This window comes from Nomascus leucogenys, chromosome 9, assembly GCF_006542625.1.
Source record: "Nomascus leucogenys isolate Asia chromosome 9, Asia_NLE_v1, whole genome shotgun sequence".
Taxonomy (NCBI): domain Eukaryota; kingdom Metazoa; phylum Chordata; class Mammalia; order Primates; family Hylobatidae; genus Nomascus; species Nomascus leucogenys.
The window spans coordinates 13,641,050-13,665,419 of NC_044389.1; the positions used below are offsets into that span (position 1 = coordinate 13,641,050).

The 24,370-nt window shown below is 41.5% G+C and overlaps 1 protein-coding gene across 1 annotated transcript; it reads left to right on the plus strand.

The window, feature by feature from the left end:
- Nucleotides 1–6,703: 6,703 nt before the first annotated feature.
- On the plus strand, nucleotides 6,704–16,356 carry UBE2T (ubiquitin conjugating enzyme E2 T). The gene is made up of 7 exons (XM_012502075.2): nucleotides 6,704–6,774; nucleotides 12,507–12,679; nucleotides 13,271–13,340; nucleotides 14,775–14,880; nucleotides 14,995–15,093; nucleotides 15,237–15,320; nucleotides 16,053–16,356. The coding sequence occupies exons 2-7, from the start codon at nucleotides 12,571–12,573 to the stop codon at nucleotides 16,176–16,178; spliced, it is 594 nt and encodes a 197-aa protein (XP_012357529.1). The 5' UTR covers nucleotides 6,704–6,774; nucleotides 12,507–12,570; the 3' UTR covers nucleotides 16,179–16,356.
- Nucleotides 16,357–24,370: the final 8,014 nt, after the last annotated feature.

The following is a 24,370-nucleotide window of genomic DNA, read 5'->3' on the forward strand; positions in this document are numbered from 1 at the left end:
CACTAGCACCGCCCGCACGCTCCCTCGGCTTCAATACGCAGGCGCTGCCCGGCCTCGGGTCATCACGGGACTCGTAGTAAGAGGCCTGCCCTAAGTGCACTTAGTGGCCGTAAAGGAACTACAAATCCCTGGATGCACCAGAAAAAAGGCGAGGAACGGCGGCTCTCTCTTCGCCACGGGACCCAGTGGGGTCACCTTTGCCCTAAAGCTGGAACTGTCTCCTAGACTGGCGTCAGCCTCTTCCTCTGGGCATTTTGGGAGTCGTAGTTTATTCTTGTTATGACTAGTAACTAATCTTAGCTTCCCTAATTATCACATCAATTCTTTGGAGTGGAAAAGAGGCTGTAATTATTCCTATTTTCTGGAGGGGAGAACTAAGCATTAAGTACTGGATTCTATATCCTAGTTCTAAGTCTAGGGTTTTATTAACATGTGTATTAATCACAGTAAATGTGAATGTGCGTAGGGAGGAGGAGCATACATACAGATACAGTATTACATGTTTTACATAAATACTGTCACCTTATTCCTGGCCCAGAAGAGATCTTGAAAATGATGCATTCAGATGTAGTGAAAAGAGTTTAAGCTGTCAATTTAAATTGAATTCACAGCCGTAGACAAATTACTTGACTTCTCTGAGCCAGTTTTCTTATGTGTAAAATGGGAATAACATCTCACAGGGTAGTCGTGTGGATCAAATGAAATACATGCAAGGATGCCTAATGCTATCTTTGGCACATATTGGATCCCAATAAATAATTTCTCTTCCTTCTCCCTCCTCCTCCACTCTTTTCATATATCTTAAATTTTTACAAGACAGAATGATGTCTTCCATGATTTTTATTTCTTTTCTTTTGAGACAGAGTCTCACTCTGTCACCCAGGCTGAGTGCAATGGCGCAATCACGGCTCACTGCAGACTCAACCTCCTGGGCTCAAGCGAACCTTCCACCTCAGCCTCCCAAGTAGCTAGGACTACAGGTGCCCCCCACCACACCCTCTATTTTTTTATTTTTTTGTAGAGACAAGGTCTCACCATGTTGCCCAGGCTGATCTGGAACTCCTAGACACAAGCGATCCTCCTGCCTCAGCCTCCCAAAGTGTTGGTATTACAGCCCTGAGCCACTGTACCTGGCCCATGATTTTTTTTTCAAAGCTAGAGAAAGATACTATCAAGCATACTAAATCATACTAAATTCCTAAGGTAGCAAATAGAACATTTTTATATTCACCAAGACTGGGTTATAAAACATGTATCTGTCCGATTGTTTTGTTTTGTTTTGTTTGAGACAGGGTCTCGCTCTGTCACCCAGGCTGGAGGGCAGTGGCATGGTCGTGGACAACTGTAGCCTCAATCTCCCAGGCTCAAGCGATCCTCCCACCTCAGCCCCCCAAGTAGCTGGGACTACAGGCCTGCATCACTATGCCTGGCTAACTTTTGTATTTTTTGTAGAGACAGGGTTTTGCCATGTTGCCCAGGCTAGTCTTCAGCTCCTGGGCTCAAGTGATCCACCCACCTCGGTCTCCCAAAGTGTTGGTATTGCAGGCATGAACCACCGTATCCGGCCAGTCTGATTGATTTAATAATTATAACCTCCAGTGCTCTAGCCCTGAACAAAATATATTTAAATGTGTTACCCATAATGAAAGGGTACATATGCAAATATTAGATTCTTCAAACATTTCTGTATGTTTAAAATTTTTCATTAAAAAATGTTGCAAAATGATTGGGGTATTGTAAAGGGAAACTTTATTATATTCTGTCATGTGAAAATTTGCCTGTTCCTCAATTTCCCCTGAAATGAAGTGGAAATCATACATTAAGGAAACAATTAATTATTGAATTGAAAGCCTCAAATGAAAATTGACATATAAATGTAAAAAATATTATGTTTAATAATACTGTCTACCCACCATATGCTTTAGTAGGATATTCTTAAATACATTATAAATACTAATTAAACCTTATGTCAAATCTGTGTACTATGAATAACAATGTACATAAGGAAAATCAAGGTGTAATAATGTACACATTATGTAACCTCATTTTCCTTGCTACATGCATTTATTTATGGCCACCATAGAACTTGTCATGTCTCATCATTTATTGCAATTAAAAATTCTTGGCCAGATGTGATGGCTCACGCTTGTAATCCCAGCATTTTGGAAGGCCAAGGCGGGCAGATCACTTAAGGTCAGGAGTTCGAGACCAGCCTAACATGGTGAAACCCCATCTCTATTAAAAATACAAAAATCAGCCAAGCATAGTGGCGGGTGCCTGTAATCCCAACTACTCAGGAGACTGAGGCAGGAAAATCGCTTAAACCTGGGAGGCGGAGGTTGCAGTGAACCGAGATTGTGTCACCGTACTCCAGCCTGGGTGACAGAGCAAGACTCTGTCTCAAAAAAAAAAAAAAATTATTCATGAGATTTACTTTGTAACATATCACAGTGGGACCTCCTCTTATTCCCATTCAGCGTCTTGCTGATAATTAGTATTGCCCACAAGCTCCCAAATAGAACTCTCCCTAAAGGATAAAAGAAAAATTGATATTAAATCAAATAGGTGAGAATACTCAGCTAGAAGCCTAATCCTATTCACAGTCCTCATGCATCATTTCAATATTATGTTCCTCGTGTATGATAGCTGCTCCTATATACATATAACTTTATGTTTTACTGGCATACTGGTCTTTTAATAACGATTTTTAAACTGGAGTAAATTTTTCAGGGATCAATAATGATGCTTCTTTTGGCTGCATTATTTTTGTATTCAGAATTAGGAAGCAAAAAATATCTGGTTCCAGTTGTTTAAATAAGCTAAAATTGACCCAACCCAGGTTAAATCCTTACTTTCCCAAGAGATATGAACTTAAATTTCTTTCTTTCTTTTTTGGAGACAGAGTTACCCAGGGTAGAGTGCAATGGTGCCAGCTTAACTCACTGCAGGCTCAAACTCCTGGGCTCAAGCAATTCTCCTCCCTCTACCTCCTGAGTAGCTGGGACTATAGGCACATAAAATTATTTTATTTTATTTTATTTTTAAGTAGAGATGGGTCTTGCTATTTTGCCCAGGCTGGTCTTGAACTCCTGGCCTCAAGCAGTCCTCCCACCTCAGCCTCCCAAAGTACTGAGATTTTAGGTGTGAGCCACCATGCCCAGCCTGAGCTTAAATTTCAACGTGAATTCAGTCTCTTTTTCTTTTCTCTTTTTTTTTGAAACGGAGTCTCCAGGCTGGAGTGCAGTGGTGCGATCCCAGCTCACTGCAACCTCTGCCTCCCGGATTCAAGCAATTCTCATTGAGAAGCTGGGACTATAGGCACCCACCACCACGCCCAGCTAATTTTTGTATTTTTAGTAGAGACAGGGCTTCACCATATTGGCCAGGTTGGTCTCGAACTCCTGACCTTGTGATCCACCCGCCTTGGCCTCCCAAAGTGCTGGGATTACAGGCGTGAGCCACCGCACCCAGCCAAGAATTCAGTCTCAATATAAGGAAGTTCCAGGAAGCCAGAAGTACTTCCTTACCATACCTATTTTATTTGCTTCTTTTCTTTTTTTTTTTTTTCCTGTGGAATTAAGAGTGTAATACCTTCTTTGGAGATTTTACAGAAAAGTGTAAGTAGTTAAATTCCTTGGATCGTTTAAGTGCATACCTACTTGGAGATAGAGGAATATACCTTCTGGCTATATGATTATTGAAAGTAGTAATAATTATTATAATCTAATTAATTTTACAGGCTCAGCCAAAAAAAATGCCATGAAAACATTCATCTACCTATAATGACTTGAAAAGTTTTTTCAAATCAAAATCCTATTTTTTCTAAAACATCTTTCCCAGCTAGGGCTTACTGAGAATAACTAACACAATCAGCTCATTAAACAAGTATGGTAATTTAAATTTCCTAAATAAGTACTCCATTCTTTTATTATTTATTTATTATTTATTTTTGAGACAGGATCTCACTCTAGATTTGCAGTGGTGCAGTCACAGCTCTCTACAGCCTTAACTTCCTGGGCTCAAGTGATCCTCTTACCTCAGCCTCCCAAGTAGCTGGGACTACAGGCATGCACCACCACGCCTGGCTAATTTTTGTATTTTTTGGTAGAGATGAGGTTTTGCCATGTTACCCAGGCTGGTCTCAAACTCCTGGGCTCAAGTGATGTACCCACCTAGGCCTCCACAGATGTTGGGATTACAGGCATGACCCACTGCAGCTGGCTATAAGTATGCTATTCTAAAGAAAATATAAGACTGGCCAACATGGTGAAACCCCGTCTCTACTATAAATACAAAAATTAACCAGGCACGTTGGTGGGTGCCTGAAGTCCCAGCTACTAGGCAGGCTGAGGCAGGAGAAGCGTGTGAACTCAGGAGGCGGAGGTTGCAGTGAGCAACAGAGTGAGACCCTGTCTCAAAAAAATAAAAAATAAAAATAAATAAGATATATTTTCATATACTACTGAATAAATCCTGACAAATACTACTGTATAAAAATAAAATACAATTTTTATACTTTTACAAGTACTAAGTGAGCCTGCTATGATGTGTTGTTAAAGTGAAGAAACCTTTATAAAATAATAATTTTCATAGCTACACTTTAAAAATAAATTATAACATTAAAATGCTCCATTTTAAAAAACAATGACACCCGTAAAAAGTTTATGAAAATCTTTTAGCCTGGCCTCTATTCCCACCAGTTAACATACCCCCTCTGGTGGACAAATGGAAACTGTACATTTAGTGTATGGGGTTCTTTCTCTTTTTTTTTCTTTCTCTTTGTTTTCTTCCTCCCTCTCTACCTCCTTTTCTTCCTTCCTCTTTTTTCTTCTATCCTTTTTTATTTCCTCTCTGTTGCCAAAATCATAGAGACTTACTTGTTTTATCAAACCATCTCTCTTTTCCACCGGACTCAATACAGTTCTTGCTTTTTCTAAGAGACATTTTTAAGACCTATTTCTCAGAGAACCACCCAAGGAAGTAATCAATTTCAGTTCTGAAGACGGAACTGTAATTGAGATACAATTACAATTGGGGCAAGAAGAAAATAAAGACAGGTATTGAAAGGACTAAAACAGAAAACATCAGTAGTAAAATAAGCAGGAACTCAATTATGACAGAAAACACTTCACTAAATGCTGAGTAAATGCTAACAATAAATGCAAACCCTCAACAGCGAACTGGAATTAGACTGGACAAGAATGGGATTCCTTATGTTTGTTTCACAACTTTATAATAATTAATAAACTACTGTGGTTGGCTTATTCCTACAACTAAGGTGAGGAACCCCAGGGGAGTATCACAGAGTCCTAGTGAACATATGGTGCCCTTGAGAGAAAACGCCACACAATGGTTATGGGGAACCATTTGCCACTTAACACCAGTTTTGACTAGATGTAGACATCACTGCAGTGGCCAAAATTATACTGATTTACAAGTTTAGAAAGAGACTGATTATTACTCCGTTACCAATAATAGTAATAGTATAATAGTAATAAATAGTAGTAATAAATTACTATTAGTATTACCATCATTGTTCCAAAGCTACACAGTGAGCTGAGAGCAGTCAGATGAGGGTTGGCTTTTTGCTTGTTTTGTTTTTCCACCCACAGCATTCCCAAAGTCTAGTCAAGTTCCAGCCATGTCCTTTAGATTAAGTCAGGTCTGTGCCATCTTTTAGCGCTCATGAAGCATTGGCCTCTGGCAGAGGCAGCTCTGAGAAGTTAAGGTTGGCTTAACTATAAACAGGTTCTTCCTTGTTCAGAAAGTACCATGCATCTAGCGTTGGAAGATGGTTTAAAAGTCATCTATTCCAGCTGGGCACAGTGGCTCACGCCTGTAATCCCAGCACTTTGGGAGGCTGAGACGCGTGGATCACCTGAGGTCAGGAGTTCAAGACCAGCCTGGCCAACACGGTGAAACCCCGTCTCTACTAAAAATACAAAAATTAGCTGGGCATGGTGGTGCTTGCCTGTAATCCCAGCTATTCGGGAGGCTGAGGCAGCAGAATTGCTTGAATCCGGGAGGCAGAGGTTGCAGTGAGCCGAGACTGCACCATTGCACTCCAGCTGGGTGACAGAGCGAGACTTCGTCTCAAAAAAAAAAAAAAAAAAGTCATCTATTCCAAAGTGCCACCCCGTACAAGGGTCCTTTCTGCACTATCCCTAACAAGTGATGATCTAACTTCCACTTGAACATTTCCAGTGATGAAGGAATTCACTACCCTACCTACTTTCTTCTTCAGAGTTCTAATTGATAGAATGCTTTATTGAACTAAGTTCTGCATCTCTTAGACTTTCATCCGTTGTCCTTAAATGTGTCCTCTGAATAAATGTGTCCTCTGAAGTAGTAAAATCTCCCATGTGAAAAATACTTAAAGGAAGACAGCTATCACGTATTCTCTTTTCCAGATTAAATATTTCTGGTTTCTTTCATTGTTCTTGCTAAGAAACGATTTCCAGCTCCTTCCTTGGTCTGACAGAGCCGACTTTGTAACCGAACTTGGACTGCCAGCTGGCGTCTCAGGGTTGAGCCGCAGGGTGTAGGAAGCTGAATGGCTGCGCCCGGCGCGCGCTGTCATTTGAATGCGTGAGCGTTCAGAGCGCTGGCCAATAGAGAGGAGCTGTGGCTGCGCTTCTTTCCCGGTGGATTATTGTGGGCCAATCACAATCTTCTCCAGACAGGGGGCGGAGCCACGCCAACCGTCCGAGGTCGCGCAGGCGCTGGTACCTCGTTGGTCCGCGCGTTGCTGCATGGTGAGGGGTGTCAGCTAAGGTAAGCAAGGAGAGTATTCCGGTTCCCCATCTGAAAGAAGGTACACTGGAGAAGGTCACTGAGTCTTGGGGGGAAGGAATCCTGTTTCCGCCTAATAGGGGAGTTTTCGTCTCCTCTGAAAGGAGAGCCTCAGAAAAGCAACTGTTGAGCGGAGGGTCTCACCGTATCTTTGCATGAAATCGTGGTCAGAGCTCTCCCGAGCCGTCCTCCTGCCGCAGCAGGGGGAAATTTGCCAGTAGAAAGGACACAACAGCCCCGTACTTGCTGCGGGTTGTGCACTGGCTGTTCTTTTGCCTTCTTCAACATCTGGTCCAAACCCACGTTTCGTTCATTAATTATCCAAATTTACTGCAGACTTGGTACAAAAAAAGACTAGGGACCTGTCGTCAAGGAATTCCTCCTAAGGAGAAGAAACTATCAGGTGAATTAGAACACGATGCAAATAGATGTAGACGCACAGAGGGTGACGTTGGAAAGGTGTGAGGGGTGGGGATGCATTACTGGAGAAGGAGTTGTGATTTAATATGTACTTATCTAAAGGTGTGAAAGAATAAAACTTTTATGGGCAGCAGGAATAGGGCAGTGTGGCTGAAGCATGAGTTTGTGGAGAGTAGATACTGGATATAAGGCGGGATATAAGGGTTAAATTGTAAAGAACCTTTATACCCTGAAAAATAGGCAGTTATTCGTGGCATCTGAGCCAAAGAATGGCATATGCCAATTTTGGTTAATATAGTGAGGCTGGAGTCTGGTTGCTTCCTTGGGAGAAATTGTCTTGCTTGTTCTAATCCTTTTACCATGGCTTTCCACTGTTCTCATTTTATATAAAGGTATACTTTATACTTGTGATACTTTTACTGTACAGTCAGCCCTCGGTATCCATGAGGGATGGTTCCAGGACATCCTGCGGATCCCAAATCCACCAAAGGTCAAGTCCCAGATATAAAATGGTGTAGTATTTGCATATAACCTATGCATGTCCTCCCATATACTTTATATTTAATAGATGGGGATATCCTTTGTTGCACAGGCTGGTTCTTTTTTTTTTTTAGAAAGAGTCTCGCTCTGCCACCCAGGGCTGGAGTGCAATGGTGCAATCTTGGCTCACTGCAACCTCCACCTTCCTGGTTGAAGCCATTCTCCTGCCTCAGCCTCCCAAGTAGCTGGGATTACAGGCGTGCACCACCACACTCTGCTAATTTTTGTATTTTTAATAGCGATGGGGTTTCCTCATGTTGGCCAGGCTGGTCTCAAACTCCTGACCTCAAGCGACCCACCCACCTTGGCCTCCCAAAGTGCTGGGATTACAGGTGTGAGCCACCATGCCTGGCCAGTTTTGTTTTGTTTTGTTTTTGAGACAGAGGCTTGCTCTGTCGCCCAGGCTGGAGTACAGTGGCACGATCTCAGCTCACTGTAACCTCCACCTTCTGAGTTCCAGCCTTTCTCCTGCCTCAGCCTCCTGAGTAGCTGGGATTACAGGCCTTCACCCCCGCAGCTGGCTAATTTTTATATTTTTAGTAGAGAGGGGATTTCCCCATATTGGCCAGGCTGGTCTCGAACTCCTGACCTCAAGTGATCCACCTTCCTCGGCCTCCCAAAGTGCTGGGATTACAAGCATGAGCCACCGCACCAGGCCTCACAAGCTGGTCTTGAACCTCTGCATGTCCTCCCATATACTTTATTTATTTTAGAGATGGGGGTTCTCCTTTGTTGCACAGGCTGGTCTTGAACCCCTGGCCTCAAGTGATCCTTCTGCCTTGGTCTCCCAAAGTACTGCAATTACAGGTGTGAGCCACCTTGCCCAGCTCTGCCCCCATATACTTTGAATTATTTCTTGATTACTTATAATACCTAATAAAATGCTAAGTAAATTGTTGTTAACACTGTATTGTTTAGGGAATAATGACAAGAAAAAAATGTATAGTACGTGTTTGGACGAATTTTTTTTTTTTTTTTTTTTTTGAGACAGAGTCCTAATCTATCACCCAGGCTGGGGTGCAGTGGCATGATCTTGAAGTACAAAACACTTCCAGCAAAAAATCTTTATTTTTAAGAAAAAAGTTTTTTTTCTCATTTTCTATTTTTGTCATAAAGTTTTATTCTTTCCAGTGGAACCAAAACTTGAACTTCCTTTTGGTTGATACATGCCCAGCAAGACTGATCAAAGAAAAGATGGCACAGATAAACAGTGTTAGAAATGAAAATGGAAACATAACCATAGATAACTACAGAGATTAAAAAGATAAAACATTATACAAATAAATTTAAAATTGCATGTAATAGATAAATTTGTGGAAAAATTTAACTGGCCAAAATCGATGCAAGAATAAATAACTTGAATAATATTTAAATAAATTGGATTTGTAGTTTAAAATTTTCTCAAAATGAAAACACCAGGACCAGATAGAGTTATTCCAGACAACCTAGTAACAAATTATCTCTTTGACTAATCCACAATATGTAAGAAAAAAAAAAAGGAGGCAATACTCCCTAACTCATTTTAGGAGGCTGCCATAACCTTGATACCTAATAAAGACAAAATTAGAAAGGACAGTTATAGGCCAGTCTTATTGATTAGCATGGTGTTAAAAGCTTTGCCTTTAAGGTTAGAAATCTGACAAGAATGCCAACTATCAGCTTTTCTTTCTTTCTTTCTTTTTTTTTTTTTTTTTTTGCTGTTATTGAGACAGGGTCTCACTCTGCCTCCCAGGCTGGAGTGCACTGGCACAATCATAGCTCACTACAGCCTCAATCTCCCCGGGCTCAGGTCATCCTCCCACCTTAGCCTCCTGAGTAGCTGGGATTACAGGCTCATGCCAGCATGCTTGGCCCAGCTATCAGCTTTTCCATTCAACATTTGTACTAGAAGTTACTGTCAGAATAGAAGGCAGGAAAAGAATTAGAAGGGAAGAAATAAACTGATTATATGTGAATGATATGATTGGCAGTGTGGAATTACCATTCCCAGATGGCTCCCCATCCCAAATAGATTCATCATTAGCATTACTAAGGCTTTGGTTAAAAATCAATCGGATTGGCTGGGTGAGGTGGCTCACGCCTGTAATCCCAGCACTTTGAGAGGCTGAGACGGGTGGATCACCTGAGGTCCGTGGTTTGAGACCAGCCTCACTAACATGGAGAAACCCTGCCTTTGCTAAAAAAATACAGTATTAGCCGGGCCTAGTGGTGCATGCCTGTAATGCCAGCTACTCAGGAGGCTGAGGCAGGAGAATCGCTTGAACCCAGGAGGTGGAGGTTGCGGTGAGCCAAGAGCACACCATTGCACTCCAGCCTGGGCAACAAGAGCAAAACTCCATCTCAAAAAAATAAAAAAAATCAATTAGATTTACATGTATCAGTAAGAAATAGGTAGAAAATAGTGTTTTTGAAAAGATAGCAAAAATATAAATACTTAGAAATAAGTCTAACAAAAATTAGGTAAAGCTTTATAGAGAAAATTATAAAACCTTTGGAAAGCATCAAAAAAAAAAAAGACTGAAACAGCGTGCTCATGGATCTTAGGATTCAATATCATAAAGATATGTTATCTCCAAATTGATCTATAGCATCAATAAAATTACACTCCAAATCACAGAACCCTGTTATGATTTGGATTACAATTTCAGATCTACATATTTATGTATATATTTATGGACTTATGAACTGATTCTCAAATCTATACGGAAGAGCAAAGAGTGAAGAATAATCGAGTCATTCCTGAAGAAAAAGACCAGGTGGATAAGCTGTAGTAAAACATCACATTGTACACCTTAAATATATACAATTTGTATTTGCCAGGTATACCTCAGTAAAGCTGGGAAAAAATTTAAACAATAAAAAATGAATAAGCTATAGTAATTCAAACAGTGGAGTATTGTCTCAGAAATAATCCACTTGACCAGTGGAACAAATTCAAGAGTCCCAAGACAAATCCACACATATAGAAATTTAATTTATAGTAATATCAGCAGGGAAAGGATGGACTTATTCAGTAAATGGTGTTAGAACAATTGACTATTCCTATGGGGAAAAACTTTAAATTGGACCCCCACCTCACTCACTATACATAAAATTAAATTCCTAGTGGATTCAATATTTAAATTTGAATAGCAAAATTATAAAATATTTGAAGGCTATGTAGGACTATCTCTACATTTGGGGGTAAGGAAAAATTTAATACACAAAGTATAAATGTAAAGAAAGAGACTTTAAGATTGATTATGTTAAGAGTATGTGTTCATTGAAAGACACCATGTACAACATGGAAAGATAAGCATAAACTGGGGGATATTTGTAACACATTAAAGGATTGGTGTCGGCTGGGCACGGTGGCTTAACGCCTGTAATCCTAGCACTTTAGGAGGCCCAGTTGGGTGGATCACCAGGTCAGGAGTTCAAGACCAGCCTGGCCAAGATGGTGAAGCCCCATCTCTACTAAAAATACAAAAAGTAGCCAGGCGTGGTGGTGGGCGTCTGTAATCCCAGCTGCTCGGGAGGCTGAGGCAGAGAATTGCTTGAACCCAGAAGGCTGAGGTTGCAGTGAGCTGAGATCGCACCACTGCACTCCAGCCTGGGCAACAGAGTGAGACTCTGTCTCAAAAAAAAAAAAAAAAAAAGGATTGGTATCCTTTGCTTGGTTAGTAAAGAGAGAACTGGAGTTGAGAAGAGTGTTGGGTGAATATGTGTGTGGGTGTTGGTTTTAGGTGAGAGAGACTTTGAGCATATTTGAATATTGAGGGTAAGAAAGATGGAATAATTGATGGACTGGTATCCCTGAAGATTGGGAGAAGGTGGAATCCATAACACATGGAGAACCTCAGACATTTAACATTTGTTTGTACCTAGAATGTTGACTATCTCTACCATTCTTGCTCTCACAAAGCATATGTAGACTTCCTCACAACAGCTAATATTTGTCAAGTCCCTTTACTATGTCAGGCATGCTAAGGCTACAATAGTAAGCAAAATCAGACCCAGGCCTGGCCTCATGAGTTTACAGTTTATCAGTGGAAACACCCATTATTTAAAACCTTTAGTGTTTTTATTTTTTGTAGAACTTTTTGCATTTTTAATTCTTTATTTTAAAAATTATTTGCTTGCGTAGATAAATGTTCATAAGAAGGGAATGGAAAAACTCAGATTCCCTTGTCAGAATAGAGATTAATAAGAGGAATGTTGACCTGGCATGGTGGCACACACCTGTACTTCCAGCTACGTAGGCGGCTGAGATGGGAGGATCACTTGAGCCCAGGGAGTTGAGGCTGCAGTGAGCGGAGATCATACCATTGCACTCCAGCCTGGGTGACAGAGCAAGACCCTGCCCCCCGCCCCCCAAAAAAAAGCTGGGTGCATTGGCTCACACCTGTAATCCCAGCACTTTGGGAGGCCAAGGCAGGCGAATCACCTGAGGTCAGGCATTTGAGACCAGCCTGGCCAACAGGCGAAACCCTGTCTCTACTAAAAATACAAAAATGAGCTGGGCATGGTGGTGCACGCCTGTAATCCCAGCTACTCTGGAGGCTGAGGCACGAGAATTGCTCAAACCCAGAAGGTGGAAGTTGCAGTGAGCTGAGATGGTGTCACTGCCCTCCAGCCTGGGTGACAGAGTGAAACTGTGTCTCAAAACAAAAAAGAGGACTCTGTCCCCCACCCTCACTACATTGAAGCTGTTTGCTGAAAACTTCATAGTCATTATTGCTGATGATTTTATGGTCACCTCTTTTCTCCTCCAGTGCATCCCAGGCAGCTCTTAGTGTGGAGCAGTGAACTGTGTGTGGTTCCTTCTACTTGGGGATCATGCAGAGAGCTTCACGTCTGAAGAGAGAGCTGCACATGTTAGCCACAGAGCCACCCCCAGGCATCACATGTTGGCAAGATAAAGACCAAATGGATGATCTGCGAGCTCGTAGGTATCAAATCACGTATATGATGAAAGTCATGACCCTATTGAAGATTGTGCTGAAATAAAACATTTTGTGTATTCTTCTAAAGTAAGGAGCAGTTATAAGGTCAGAGTGCCCTACCATCTTTCTACCTTAATTTGTTTACATTTATAAAAGGTTTGCTTGACATTTCTTGCTTCTTTGACTTTTTATTATACCTTATGCTGATTTATAGCCAAGATTTAAAGCAGTGAAGCAGTGTTTAGATCAAAGATAACCATCTCAAATATCTGTGAGGCCAGATGGGAAACATATATGATTAGAATACTGCAGTCCAAACAAAACAAGTCTGTAGGTTGTATTTGGTCTTGTGGCCAGCATTTTGCAACTTCTGCTTTAGATTTTCTATATGTCCTTTGTTTGACACTATTAACTTTTTGAGTACATTAGCATTGTGGTGTGTTGCATGAGGACTTGTTAAAGTCCTGAGAGAGAATTATTGTCCTAGGCCTAGTTTCTCTATTAGGACCATAGACCTCATTAGCTCCATATGGTAGTAATTCAAATGATCTGATTCCCTTTTAACTTTTTCTTTCTTTCTTTTTTCTTTTAAGAAATATTAGGTGGAGCCAACACACCTTATGAGAAAGGTGTTTTTAAGCTAGAAGTTATCATTCCTGAGAGGTTAGTATGAATCAGCTTCTCAACCTACATGGTAAAGTGCATTTATAAATTGGGAGACAGAGCAATGTAGTAGATAGAGCATAAAGGGCTAGGTTTTAATCCTGGCCTTATCATGACTTAATGTGACCTTGACCAAGTTATTTTATCTCTCTGGAGTTCAGTTTCCTTCTCCAGAATAATGGGCCAGATCACGTCAAAGACCCCCTCACTTTCTAAATTGTGATAAAATATACATAACATAAAGTTGACCATTTTTAAGTGTACAGTTCAGTGGTATTAAATACATTCACATTGTTGTGCAGCCATCACCAACATCTATCTCCAGAACTTTTCATCCTCCCAAACTGACACTTCATAGCCATTAAACTCTAACTCCCCATTTCTCCCTGCTCTCAGCCCCTGGCAACCACCATTGTGCTTTCTTAACATTAAGCTCCCCCCACTTTTTCTTTTAACATTTATTTTAGGTTGTGGGGTACATGTGCAAGTTTGTTATATAGGTAAACTCATGATATCACGGGGATTTGTTGTACAGAGTATTTCGTCACCCAGGTACTAAGCCTAGTATCCAGTAGTTTTGCCCTTCTCTGTCCTCCCACCCTCCACCCTCAGGTAGGCCCCAGTGTCTGTTGTTCCCCTCTTTGTGTCCATATGTTCTCATCATTTAGCTCCCACTTATAAATGAGAGCATGTGGTATTTGGCTTTCTGTTCCTGCAAAGACCATGATCTCGTTCTTTTTTATGGTTAAGGCCCCTTTTAATTAAAGTCTCCTTTAAGGCTCTCATCAGGTGAGTTACAGTTGTAGTTTTGTACAGAACGGGGAAGGGAAGAAATAACTATTCAACAGTTGAAACATAGACATCTAATCGCTAGGTCAGATCCTGGCCAAACTTGTTAAAGTCTTCAGAGAATAGCTTAATAATCATGTGGTGCATCAGTTCTAAAAATAGACTGGGAACTTTGCAAGGTCTATGTCTCACTAAAGATATGTAATAACCAAATGCAATGTGTGAATTGTAATTGAGTCCTGTTTTGAAAAACCGAGCTATAAAAAATAAAAACTGGGGAGAACAATTGAAATCTGAACAGTAAATGATATTAGGGAATTAGTTCTTAAATTTTTCATAGGGGTAATAGTATTGCGTTTATATGGGAGAACGTTCTTATTCTTAGAAGATATGCTTGAGTATTTAGAAAGTAAAGTGGCTTGAATCCAGGTCATAGATATATGGATGTTTTCAATACTGTTATTTCAAACTGATTTATTTTAAATTTTCATAATGAAAATTTAGGAAGAGAGAAAGTTTGCCTCCCAAAGGCAGTCTCCCTGACATTTCTATAATACCAAAATTATTGTGACCAAGAAACTATTTAAATGTATTTAGAAGCAAAATTATATAATGAAAATTATCTGTTGTCTTATTCTTTCATAGGTACCCATTTGAACCTCCTCAGATCCGATTTCTCACTCCAATTTATCATCCAAACATTGATTCTGCTGGAAGGATTTGTCTGGATGTTCTCAAATTGCCACCAAAAGTGAGTTGTGGGTAAATGGTTGACTCTACAGCATTTTATTTTCTTCATCTATTAAACTTGAATTAGAGTATCACATTCTAATATAAAAGCAACTGTTTATCTGTTTGTGTATAGGGTGCTTGGAGACCATCCCTCAACATTGCAACTGTGTTGACCTCTATTCAGCTGCTCATGTCAGAACCCAACCCTGATGACCCGCTCATGGCTGACATAGTAAATATCCCCATTTTCCTCTGCAACACATATCCTACCTTGTCTATACCGCTAACTCTCCCTGCGTGAGGATAGCTGCAGCAGCTCTAACCACTGTAAATCATGTTTTTCTCCATTAACTCTTTTCTTTGATTTCATCTCAGTCCTCAGAATTTAAATATAATAAGCCAGTCTTCCTCAAGAATGCCAGACAGTGGACAGAGAAGCATGCAAGACAGAAACAAAAGGTATGATGTTTGCTACTATTGTCAGTTAATTAAGTATATATAGTATAAAGTATATGTGTATAAATAATGTTTTTTAGATTTCCCAAATTTGTACTGAACTCTAAAATGACTAGTTAATCTTTTTCTCCTATTGCAACCTTCTAAATAATCATTCAGCAAAATAGCCTAATAGCTCAACCAACAGTAGATGTTTCATAACAGTTGTCACCTATTGGGCAACACTAGAGGGCAGGCAGCATCTGGTTAATTTTTTTAATATTGCAGGTAGCAGGGATAGCGGGGTGGTGTCTCAGATTCTTTTTTTCTAAGTTGTCCTTTTAACACTGAGAAGAATCTATATTTGCAGGGGCTAGTTGCAGAGATAGGGGAAAACTTTTCTTATGGGACCATTCGTGGAAGAAGGTTGAAGGAAAAACTTCAGGTTGATAGAATTTCCTCATTTAGCAAAATGCAAATTACAGGAACATGGAAATTAGCACAGCATAGTTCTTGCTGAGTTATACCATCTTTCAGATTGAGTTAAATAGCAGTTGTGTTACTCATAAAAAGAAATAAAAATTAAAACCCCCAAAAATTGAGGAAGATGTTTTTGAGAGAATATCGTATGCACAATGCTGTATATAAATCTTGCAACAAAGAAGTACGTGGAAATAATATTACAGAGCTTCATTTTTCTCCATCCTGGCATTTGTGTGAACCTTACTGTATTTCACCCTGTCTCCTCCTTTTTAGGCTGATGAGGAAGAGATGGTTGATAATCTACCAGAGGCTGGCGACTCCAGAGTATACAACTCAACACAGAAAAGGAAGGCCAGTCAGCTAGTAGGCATAGAAAAGAAATTTCATCCTGATGTTTAGGGGACTTGTCCTGGTTCATCTCAGTTAATGTGTTATTTGCCAAGGTGATCTAAGTTGCCTACCTTGAATTTTTTTTTTAATATATTTGATGACATAATTTTTGTGTAGTTTATTTATCTTGTACATATGTATTTTGAAATCTTTTAAACCTGAAAAATAAATAGTCATTTAATGTTGAGTATGTGTTTATCCTGAATGTGTGTCTGGGAGTAAACTGGCCAGAGAGCTATATAATCAGAATGTTAAAATATTTGGAATTGTTGTCCTTTAGTTTGCCAACTTACCAGCATCACTAACGATATTGAATGTTTGACACAGATGTAAAATAGCTGTAGAAACAATTCAATTACCCTTACACTTTCAGGGATGATAGCTTTTCTGAGGTCTTAAAATAATGTGGGAAGAAGATAATAGATCCTTTTGCAAATTTTTTTTTTTTTTGCAGCTTTCACTTTTTGTGATTTACATAGCTGACCAGAATTCTGTGATAAAACTTTCACTTGTTCAGCAAATACTTACTGAACACCTACTGTGTGCCAAGCATTATGCTGGTGTTTGAGAATGAAATGGTGAGAAAATCAGATGTGAGATTAACCAAATACTCATACAAATTTAAGTAGGGATTTCCTCTCTCCAGCATCATTTTATGGCAAGTACCATTCTGGACAATTCGGTGTCAAACTTGAATTCCCTACTCATGATTTTGTAATATACTTGACTTATCTTTATAATTCTATTTAAATGACAGAGATAACAGATTTGAGCAGAAATCAGCTGAAGTAGGAAGAGGTCACCCAGGCCAAGTGAAGACTTTGAGGAATGTATTGTAGATATTGGACCTGCCTAGGCAGGTGACTAAAGACTATAATGCCCTTGTCCATATCACAGTGTACCGATGATGATTTTTTACCTAGGCTAGGCACCATGCATGTAAAATGCATCTCTGAATAGGCACCTTTTATTCATCTACCTATGAATTCATCTACCTTATACTCTTTACTGAGCAGCAGCCTGCCATACTGCTTATGTGGTGTTTAGACTCATGCAAGGACAACAAGAAGTATGAATTTATGTAATCCATTAATGACAGGTCATGGCAGAAGCTAAAAATACAAATTTCTAACTTCTACAGAATTTTTGAACCCACTTTTCAAAATCAGTTACTGGTCTTTTTTTAAAGCCCACGAATTAATTCTATTCCAGGCTTGTTTCCTATGCTTATGCTTACTTAAGTCAGGTTTGGAGTTCCTAGATTCCGTTAGTATATAAATTAGGATACTTAGAGTTGTGAGTGAAATTCAGCTCACATTGGTGATAATGAAAGAAGTTCATTGCCTTACTAAATAGAAAGTCCAGGGGTAGAGTGAACATCTGGGTTGGTGAATTCAAAGGCTCAACAATATCATCAAGATCTTGGTCTCTCCATCTGCCATCCATAGTATCAGCTTTCTCTTAGGCTGTTTGTTACTTAAGTTTTTTCCCCTCCTAGGATGACTACCAGCAGCAGTTGGGGTTATGTACTTTCTATCCAGCCAGGCCAGGAGGCTCTACTTTCCATGAAACAAAACTCCCTGTGGACCGCCCTGAAAGCAATCACTGTGGCCAGGGAAATGCCATGTGCTGATTGCTCTGGGCTAAACCCAGACATGAAGTGAGAGGTGGACTTAGGGAGTAGTTGTAGGAAAAGAGCACCTCCTGTAGGACAAAACCCCTTAAACTTCTATCACCATGTCTAGTCAGCTCTACCAGCTACTTTTCCCTACCTTTACTTAAAACACTAGTTCAGCTGCCATCATCTCTCACCTGCACTTTAGCCATAGCCTTCTATCTTGTTTCCTTGCCCCCATTCTTGACCTTTGACACTCCATGCTCTTCACAGCAGCAAGAATAATCTTTTGACAATGTAAGTCAGATTTGGCTTCATTCCTCCAAGTGGCTTCATCTTGCAATTAAAAGCCTAGTCTCCTTCCCTGACCCATAAGACCCTGCATGATCTGGCCCCTGCTTGCCTTTTCTATCCATCCTCATTGCATACCCTCAACCCCTTATACCTTACACTCTTCCAGCCACACAGTCCTTTCAATCTCTTGAACACAGCTAGCTCATCCCTACTTCAGAGATTTCACATATGCTATTTCCTCTGCCTCCTACATTTCCCCAGGATAGTCTCAGCTTGAATGTAGCTGCCTCAGAAAGTCCTTTTCTATCCCATCTAAAGGAGCCCTAGATCCTCAGGTACTCTCTGGTCCATAGCCGATTACCCTAATTAATTTTCTTTATAGCACTTGTACCTATCTGGAAATGTGTTCATTTTTTAATGTGTATATTGTCTCTAAGCACTGGGGATATAGTGGCTACAAGGAACTTTTCTCTCTAATCACAAGAAACACCAAGCCAAAAGCTATTAGAAGTCATCCAACCATTTCTCTGCCTGAAGTACTGAGGACTGCGCTAGAGAACAGAAGTGACATGCCTGAGGATTTAAAAGCCCAGCTCCCTACTCCCAGCTCAGGGAAGGATGGCAAAAGGCTAAAAGCATGGACTTAGGTCAAGGAGACCCGGTTTCAGCTCTGGCAATGCTACTTACAAGTTGTGTGACCTTAGCTTTCTACTCGGTCCTTCTATTTTTTCAGGTTTTGCTTCTGTAAAAGGGATGATGATGCTTAAGACTCATGAGGTTATTGTGAGGATTGAATGAGATGATGCATGTAAAGCATCCAGTACAGGGCCTGGCAAAGTGCTGACATTTATTGAGTGCTTAGCAAGGGCACTGGGGGATGGAGACAGCGATCCAACCACAGGTGGGTCTTAAGGAGCTGCCCTGCCCACTGCCAACTTGCCAATCTGCTCTGTTCCTAGGATAAGCAAGCTGAGCTGTTTCTCAACTCCAAACCCCTAATTAAAGAGAGATGACATCCATGACTGATCATATAAACATTGCAGATTCCAAGTCCCCTCTCCTGCTGCCCCCAACCCCCCTCTCCACCTCTCCCCAAAAGCTATCTAAATAAGAACAGATTTTACCACCCACCTTGTGGGCAGACTCAGCTGAGGCTGGAACTAGCTATTTATCCTTCGGCTGCTGCGGGAATTCAACACATACAAATAAAGCTCCTTTTCCAGCCAAGTGTGTATTTTTCCATCAGCGTGTGGCCCCCCTGCCCAGGTTGTCTTGTTTAGGTTGGGGCAACCCAAGGGAGGGAAGGACAAGGAAAGGGTGTGGGGCTATGATTTCAGAACCTGCTCCCCGGGATGGCTGGCTGCAAGACATCTTACAGTCCTGGACCACACTGGGCTGCCAGCGAAGCCCAGGAGAGGTTGGGGTGATAGACACAGACATGCTACACACAGAAACAACACATTCCACTTTCTCCTTGCTTCTTGGCAAGTCGCCCCTGTCTCCTGCCATGGCCCCCAGAGAGCATCCATCCCTCTCACCATCTCTTAGTTTACATCAGGGATGACAGTTTATCCAGAATGTCACGCTCATTCCACCCACCCTCCCACCCCAATACAGGGTTTTTCCCTTTCATGTGCTTGTTTTCCTTGCTCACCTTTTTCCCGATCCCACATCCCAATAGAGTGTGTCCCCTTCCTTCCACTGTCTTCCTCCTTTAACCAGGACCCTGAAACTCTGTGCTTCAAAAACAGGGCCTGCTCTGACAGTTCCTCCCCTCAAACCTTCCATTGGAGGCAACTTTTCTAGGGGGTGAGTTCTTAGTCTCTACGTTGTCTCTAGGCCTGGGAGTTATTGCCATGCACTAAGCTAAACCCCTCACATGAAAAAAAAATCTTTTTTTTTGAGACAGAGTCTTGCTCTGTCACCCAGGCTAGAGTGTAGTGGCGTGATCTTGGCTCACTGCAACCTCTGCCTCCTGGGTTCAAGCAATTCTCCTGTCTCAGCCTCCCAAGTAGCTGGGATTACAGGTGCATGTCACCATACCCAGCTAATTTTTGCATTTTTAGTAGAGATGGGGTTTCACTATGTTGGCCAGGCTGGTCTCGAACTCCTGACCTCAGGTGATCCGCTCGCCTCGGTCTCCCAAAGTGTTGGGATTACAGACATGAGCCACCGCGCCTGGCCTCATGAAAAATCTTTTTAAATTTTTTCAATAACCTTCAGTTTAGATACTATGATTATCCCCATTTTACGATGAAACTGAGATTCAGAGAGGTTAAGTAAAACCTAAGGACAACTAGCTGTTAATGGTAAGTCTGGGATTCAAATCCAGGCATGTATGACTCCAGAATCATATTTGTCAGCTGTATGGATTCTGTTCTAATTTTTTTTTGAGATGGCGTTTCACTCTCGTCACCCACGCTGGAGTGCAATGATGCGATCTCGGCTCACTGCAACCTCCGCCTCCCAGGTTCAAGCGATTCTCCTGCCTCAGCCTCCCGAGTAGCTGGGATTACAGCACCTGCCACCACGCCTGTAATTTTTGTATTTTTAGTAGAGATGGGGTTTCATCATGTTGGACAGGCTGGTCTCGAACTCCTGAACTCACATGATCTGCCCACCTTGGCCTCCCAAAGTGCTGGGATTACAGGCGTGAGCCGCCACTCCTGGCCCTGTTCTAATAATTTTACGTCTGCCTCCACAGAGTAGCTATGGGATAATGGGCAAGTTTCTCCCCTTCCATTTCCTCGTCTATGAAATGCAGGCATGGCTTGAATGCTCTCTGAGATTTCTCCCAAAGCTGACACTTGACAGCTCTGCAATTCTGAAACTTCCTGCGTAATCCAGGGGCTCAGGGCAGAGCCTGTGGATCTCTGGTTTAGTGATGAAGTAAATTAGGTTGGTCTGTTGCCTTCTCATCTTCCCTTTTTATTATCTTTACTTCTTCAGCATTCTCTTGCCGTAGGTTCCCTGCTAACCTGCTAAGGATCTTCCACCCAGGCCCACAGTCTTTACCTGTTAACTCATCCTGATAGTACTTCTGTCTTATCACATACTTTTGCTCATTGAAATTCCTATTCAGGCCATGCATGCTGGCTCTTGTCTGTAATCCCAGGACTCTGGGAGGCTGAAACAAAAGGATTGCTTGCATTCAGGAGTTCGAGAGCAGCCTGGGTAACATCGTGAGACCCCCGTCTCTACTAAAAATTAAAAAATTAGCTGAGTTTCATGGTGTATGCCTGTAGTCCCAGCTACTCAAGAGGCTGAGGTGGGAGGATTGCTTCAGCCCTGGAGGTCAAGGCTGCAGGGAGCCATGATTGTGCCACTGCACTCCATCTTGGGCAACAAAGCAAGACCTTGTCTTACTTTTTCTTTTTTAAATTTCATTCAGTAACTGCCCTCTTCCACACTATAGTTGAAATGAGGTCAATGGGTTTACTCTGGGCCATAGGTAGAGAGCAATGCAGAGGGAGAAGCCTATCTGGCTTCTTTTCCATGAGGGTGACAGAAATCTAACAATCTCACTTGAGCAAACAAAAGGTATTGGTTCACAACCTGAGAAGTCCAACTGTGCTTTCAGGCATGGCTAGGTACAGATGCTCAAATAATGCAATCAGGATTCATTTCACTCCAAGTGGCAAGACAGGCACCAGCATCTTTCTTCCTACCAGTCCAGCAACTCCAGTGAAAGAGTGCTTCTTTCCTATCAGCTCCAGCAAAGTTCACAAGTTGGGTCTCATTAGAAGGATTTGAGATGTAAGCCCATCCTTGGACCAATCACTATGGCCAGGGATTAGAATAAACTGATAGGGTCTGGGTTATATTCCCACCTCTGGAACCTGGCCTGGAGTCAACCCCACCTGAAAGGTATGCAGTAGAGAGCAGTGGAGGTTGTTGCCTGAAGAAGGTCAAATTGATGTTAACAGAAGAAAGGAAGTGGCCATTTCCTTTCTTCTAAAGGAACAGATGCCCTGGGCAAAGGGCTATGGGCTATTCCTAACCTGAAGGAATAAGTAACTATGATGGTGGAATTTCAACCTCTGTGGTAGCCAGGGAAGAAGCTGTTATAAAGTAGAGGGTCCCGGAACTTGGTTGCCTTTAAATCTCACCATATAAATATCTGCCCATTCTCGGATCACGAGGTCAGGAGATCGAGACTATCCTGGCGAACATGGTGCAACCCCGTCTCTACTAAAAATACAAAAAAAAAATTAGCCAGGTGTGGTGGCGGGCACCTGTAGTCCCAGCTACTCAGGAGGCTGAGGCAGGAGAAAGGCGTGAACCCCGGGGGGTGGAGCTTGCAGTGAGCTGAGATCGCGCCACTGCACTCCAGCCTGGGAGACAGTGAGACTCCATCTCAAATAATAATAATAATAAAATAAATAAATAAATATCTGCCCATCCTGCGTTATTTACATCTCCTGGCCAGATGGCCCCTTTAGGTTGAAAAACAGAATCCTAATGGATGTACTTGGATATATTAATTTCTTTTTTTTTTTGAGACGGGGTCTGGCTCTTGCCCAGGCTGGAGTGCAGTGGCGTGATCTCGGCTTACTGCAACCTCCCAGGCCTCCCACTTCAGCCTCCTCAGTAGCTAAGACTACAGGTGCACACCACCATGCCCAGCTAATTTTTGTTTTTTGTTTTTTTTTTAAGAAATGGGGTTTCACCATGTTGCCCAGGCTGGAGTGCAGTGGCGTGATCTCGGCTTACTGCAACCTCCCAGGCCTCCCACTTCAGCCTCCTCAGTAGCTAAGACTACAGGTGCACACCACCATGCCCAGCTAATTTTTGTTTTTTTTTTTTTTAAGAAATGGGGTTTCACCATGTTGCTCAGGCTGGTCTTGAATTCCCAAGCTCAAGCAGTCTGCCCACCTTGGCCTTCCAAACTGCTGGGATTACAGGCGTGAGCCACCATGCCCGGCCTATTAATTTCTTAATACTTTTTTTCAAAAGAAATTAATTGAGCACCTTTTTTTTTTTTTGTGCTAGACCTCATGAAAAGGATTGAGGTTACAACAGTAAATGAGACCAGCATGATCTCTGCTCTCATGGAACTTTCCTGCTGTGCCTACTGTCCATTCTGAGAAAAGTAGCCCTGCCCACAGCCCTTGCACAAGGGAAGCCCTGAGCAGTTATATTTTGTCCAACATAACCCCACACAAACATACCCATTCACACACTACAATTTAGTGAACCAGGACAGGTTCCTGGCCTAAGAGTGATCAACTCACCTGTTGGCCATTAACCTATGATTTGGCCTATTGTAGAAAAGGAAGTTTGGCTAGTTCGGTTCTCTCTCAATCTTTCAGGATATTACCCTTGGAAATTTAAAAAGGAAAACAACAAGGAAATTACCCCAGGAACTGAAAGCTGAAAGGATGCATCCAGAGACCTTGAGGAAGGACAGGGATCACAGTGAGGTACACATAAGCAGAAGTTACCCATAAACACAGGCTATGAGTCAAAGGAAACAATTCATTTATGCAATAAATAATCATACCTTTTCTTTACCCCATTGCTAGGCCAAAAGAATTATTCTGCCTCCCTTATTGCTTCACGTGTATCCTCTGAAAAATTATTCTTTTGACCCAGCAATTCCACTTCTAGGAATTTATCTTACAGACATAGTTACTTACACAGGTGCTAAATTGCATTCATGCAAGGTTACTTGTTAAGGTATTGTTTATAAGAGCAAAAGAGTAAGCAACCCAAATGTCCATCAGAAGGGGAATAAGATGAAATCATGATACATCTACATAATGGGCTATAACCTGCTTCAAAATCATTAGAATGCTTTCTTTACTGTTGTGGAAACGTCTCTGAGCTATATCACAGGTTAAAAAAGCAGAAGCAGAACTGTGGTGTGCTACTTTGGGTAAAAAGGAAAAATAAGCATACATATGCATCTTGCTAGTATATATATTTTCAAAACTCTGGAAGGATATATAAGAAACTAATAACAGTGGTAACCAGTGAGGGCTTGGGAAGTGAGCCAATAGGGACGGAGATGGGAGGGAAACTGTTAAGAATGTGTTATTTGAACCACGTGAATGTATTACTTATTCAAAAATTAAATTTATAAAAAGCTTTTTAAACAAAAGGAGTGGGTGGGAGCACCTGATTGTGGCTGAGAAGCAGATAGATATAAAAACAGGCCTCCAGAGAGCAGCTGAACCGGCTAATTGTGGGCACCACAGAGAATAATCACAGACTAAATTCAGAATGGCCTCTAGTTTCAGGTACCACAAGGCCCAGTCTTTCTGTTCTTTTTGGCCTTGGATTTATTTGC

What these genes read in the sequence shown, in the direction of transcription:
- UBE2T (XM_012502075.2), top strand. Translation starts at nt 12,571, where the DNA reads ATGCAGAGAGCTTCACGTCTGAAGAGAGAGCTGCACATGTTAGCCACA. An exon ending in TTCTCAAATTGCCACCAAAA is followed by an intron (nt 14,881 to 14,994) that starts GTGAGTTGTGGG and finishes GTTTGTGTATAG; the next exon opens with GGTGCTTGGAGACCATCCCT. An exon ending in ACCCGCTCATGGCTGACATA is followed by an intron (nt 15,094 to 15,236) that starts GTAAATATCCCC and finishes ATTTCATCTCAG; the next exon opens with TCCTCAGAATTTAAATATAA.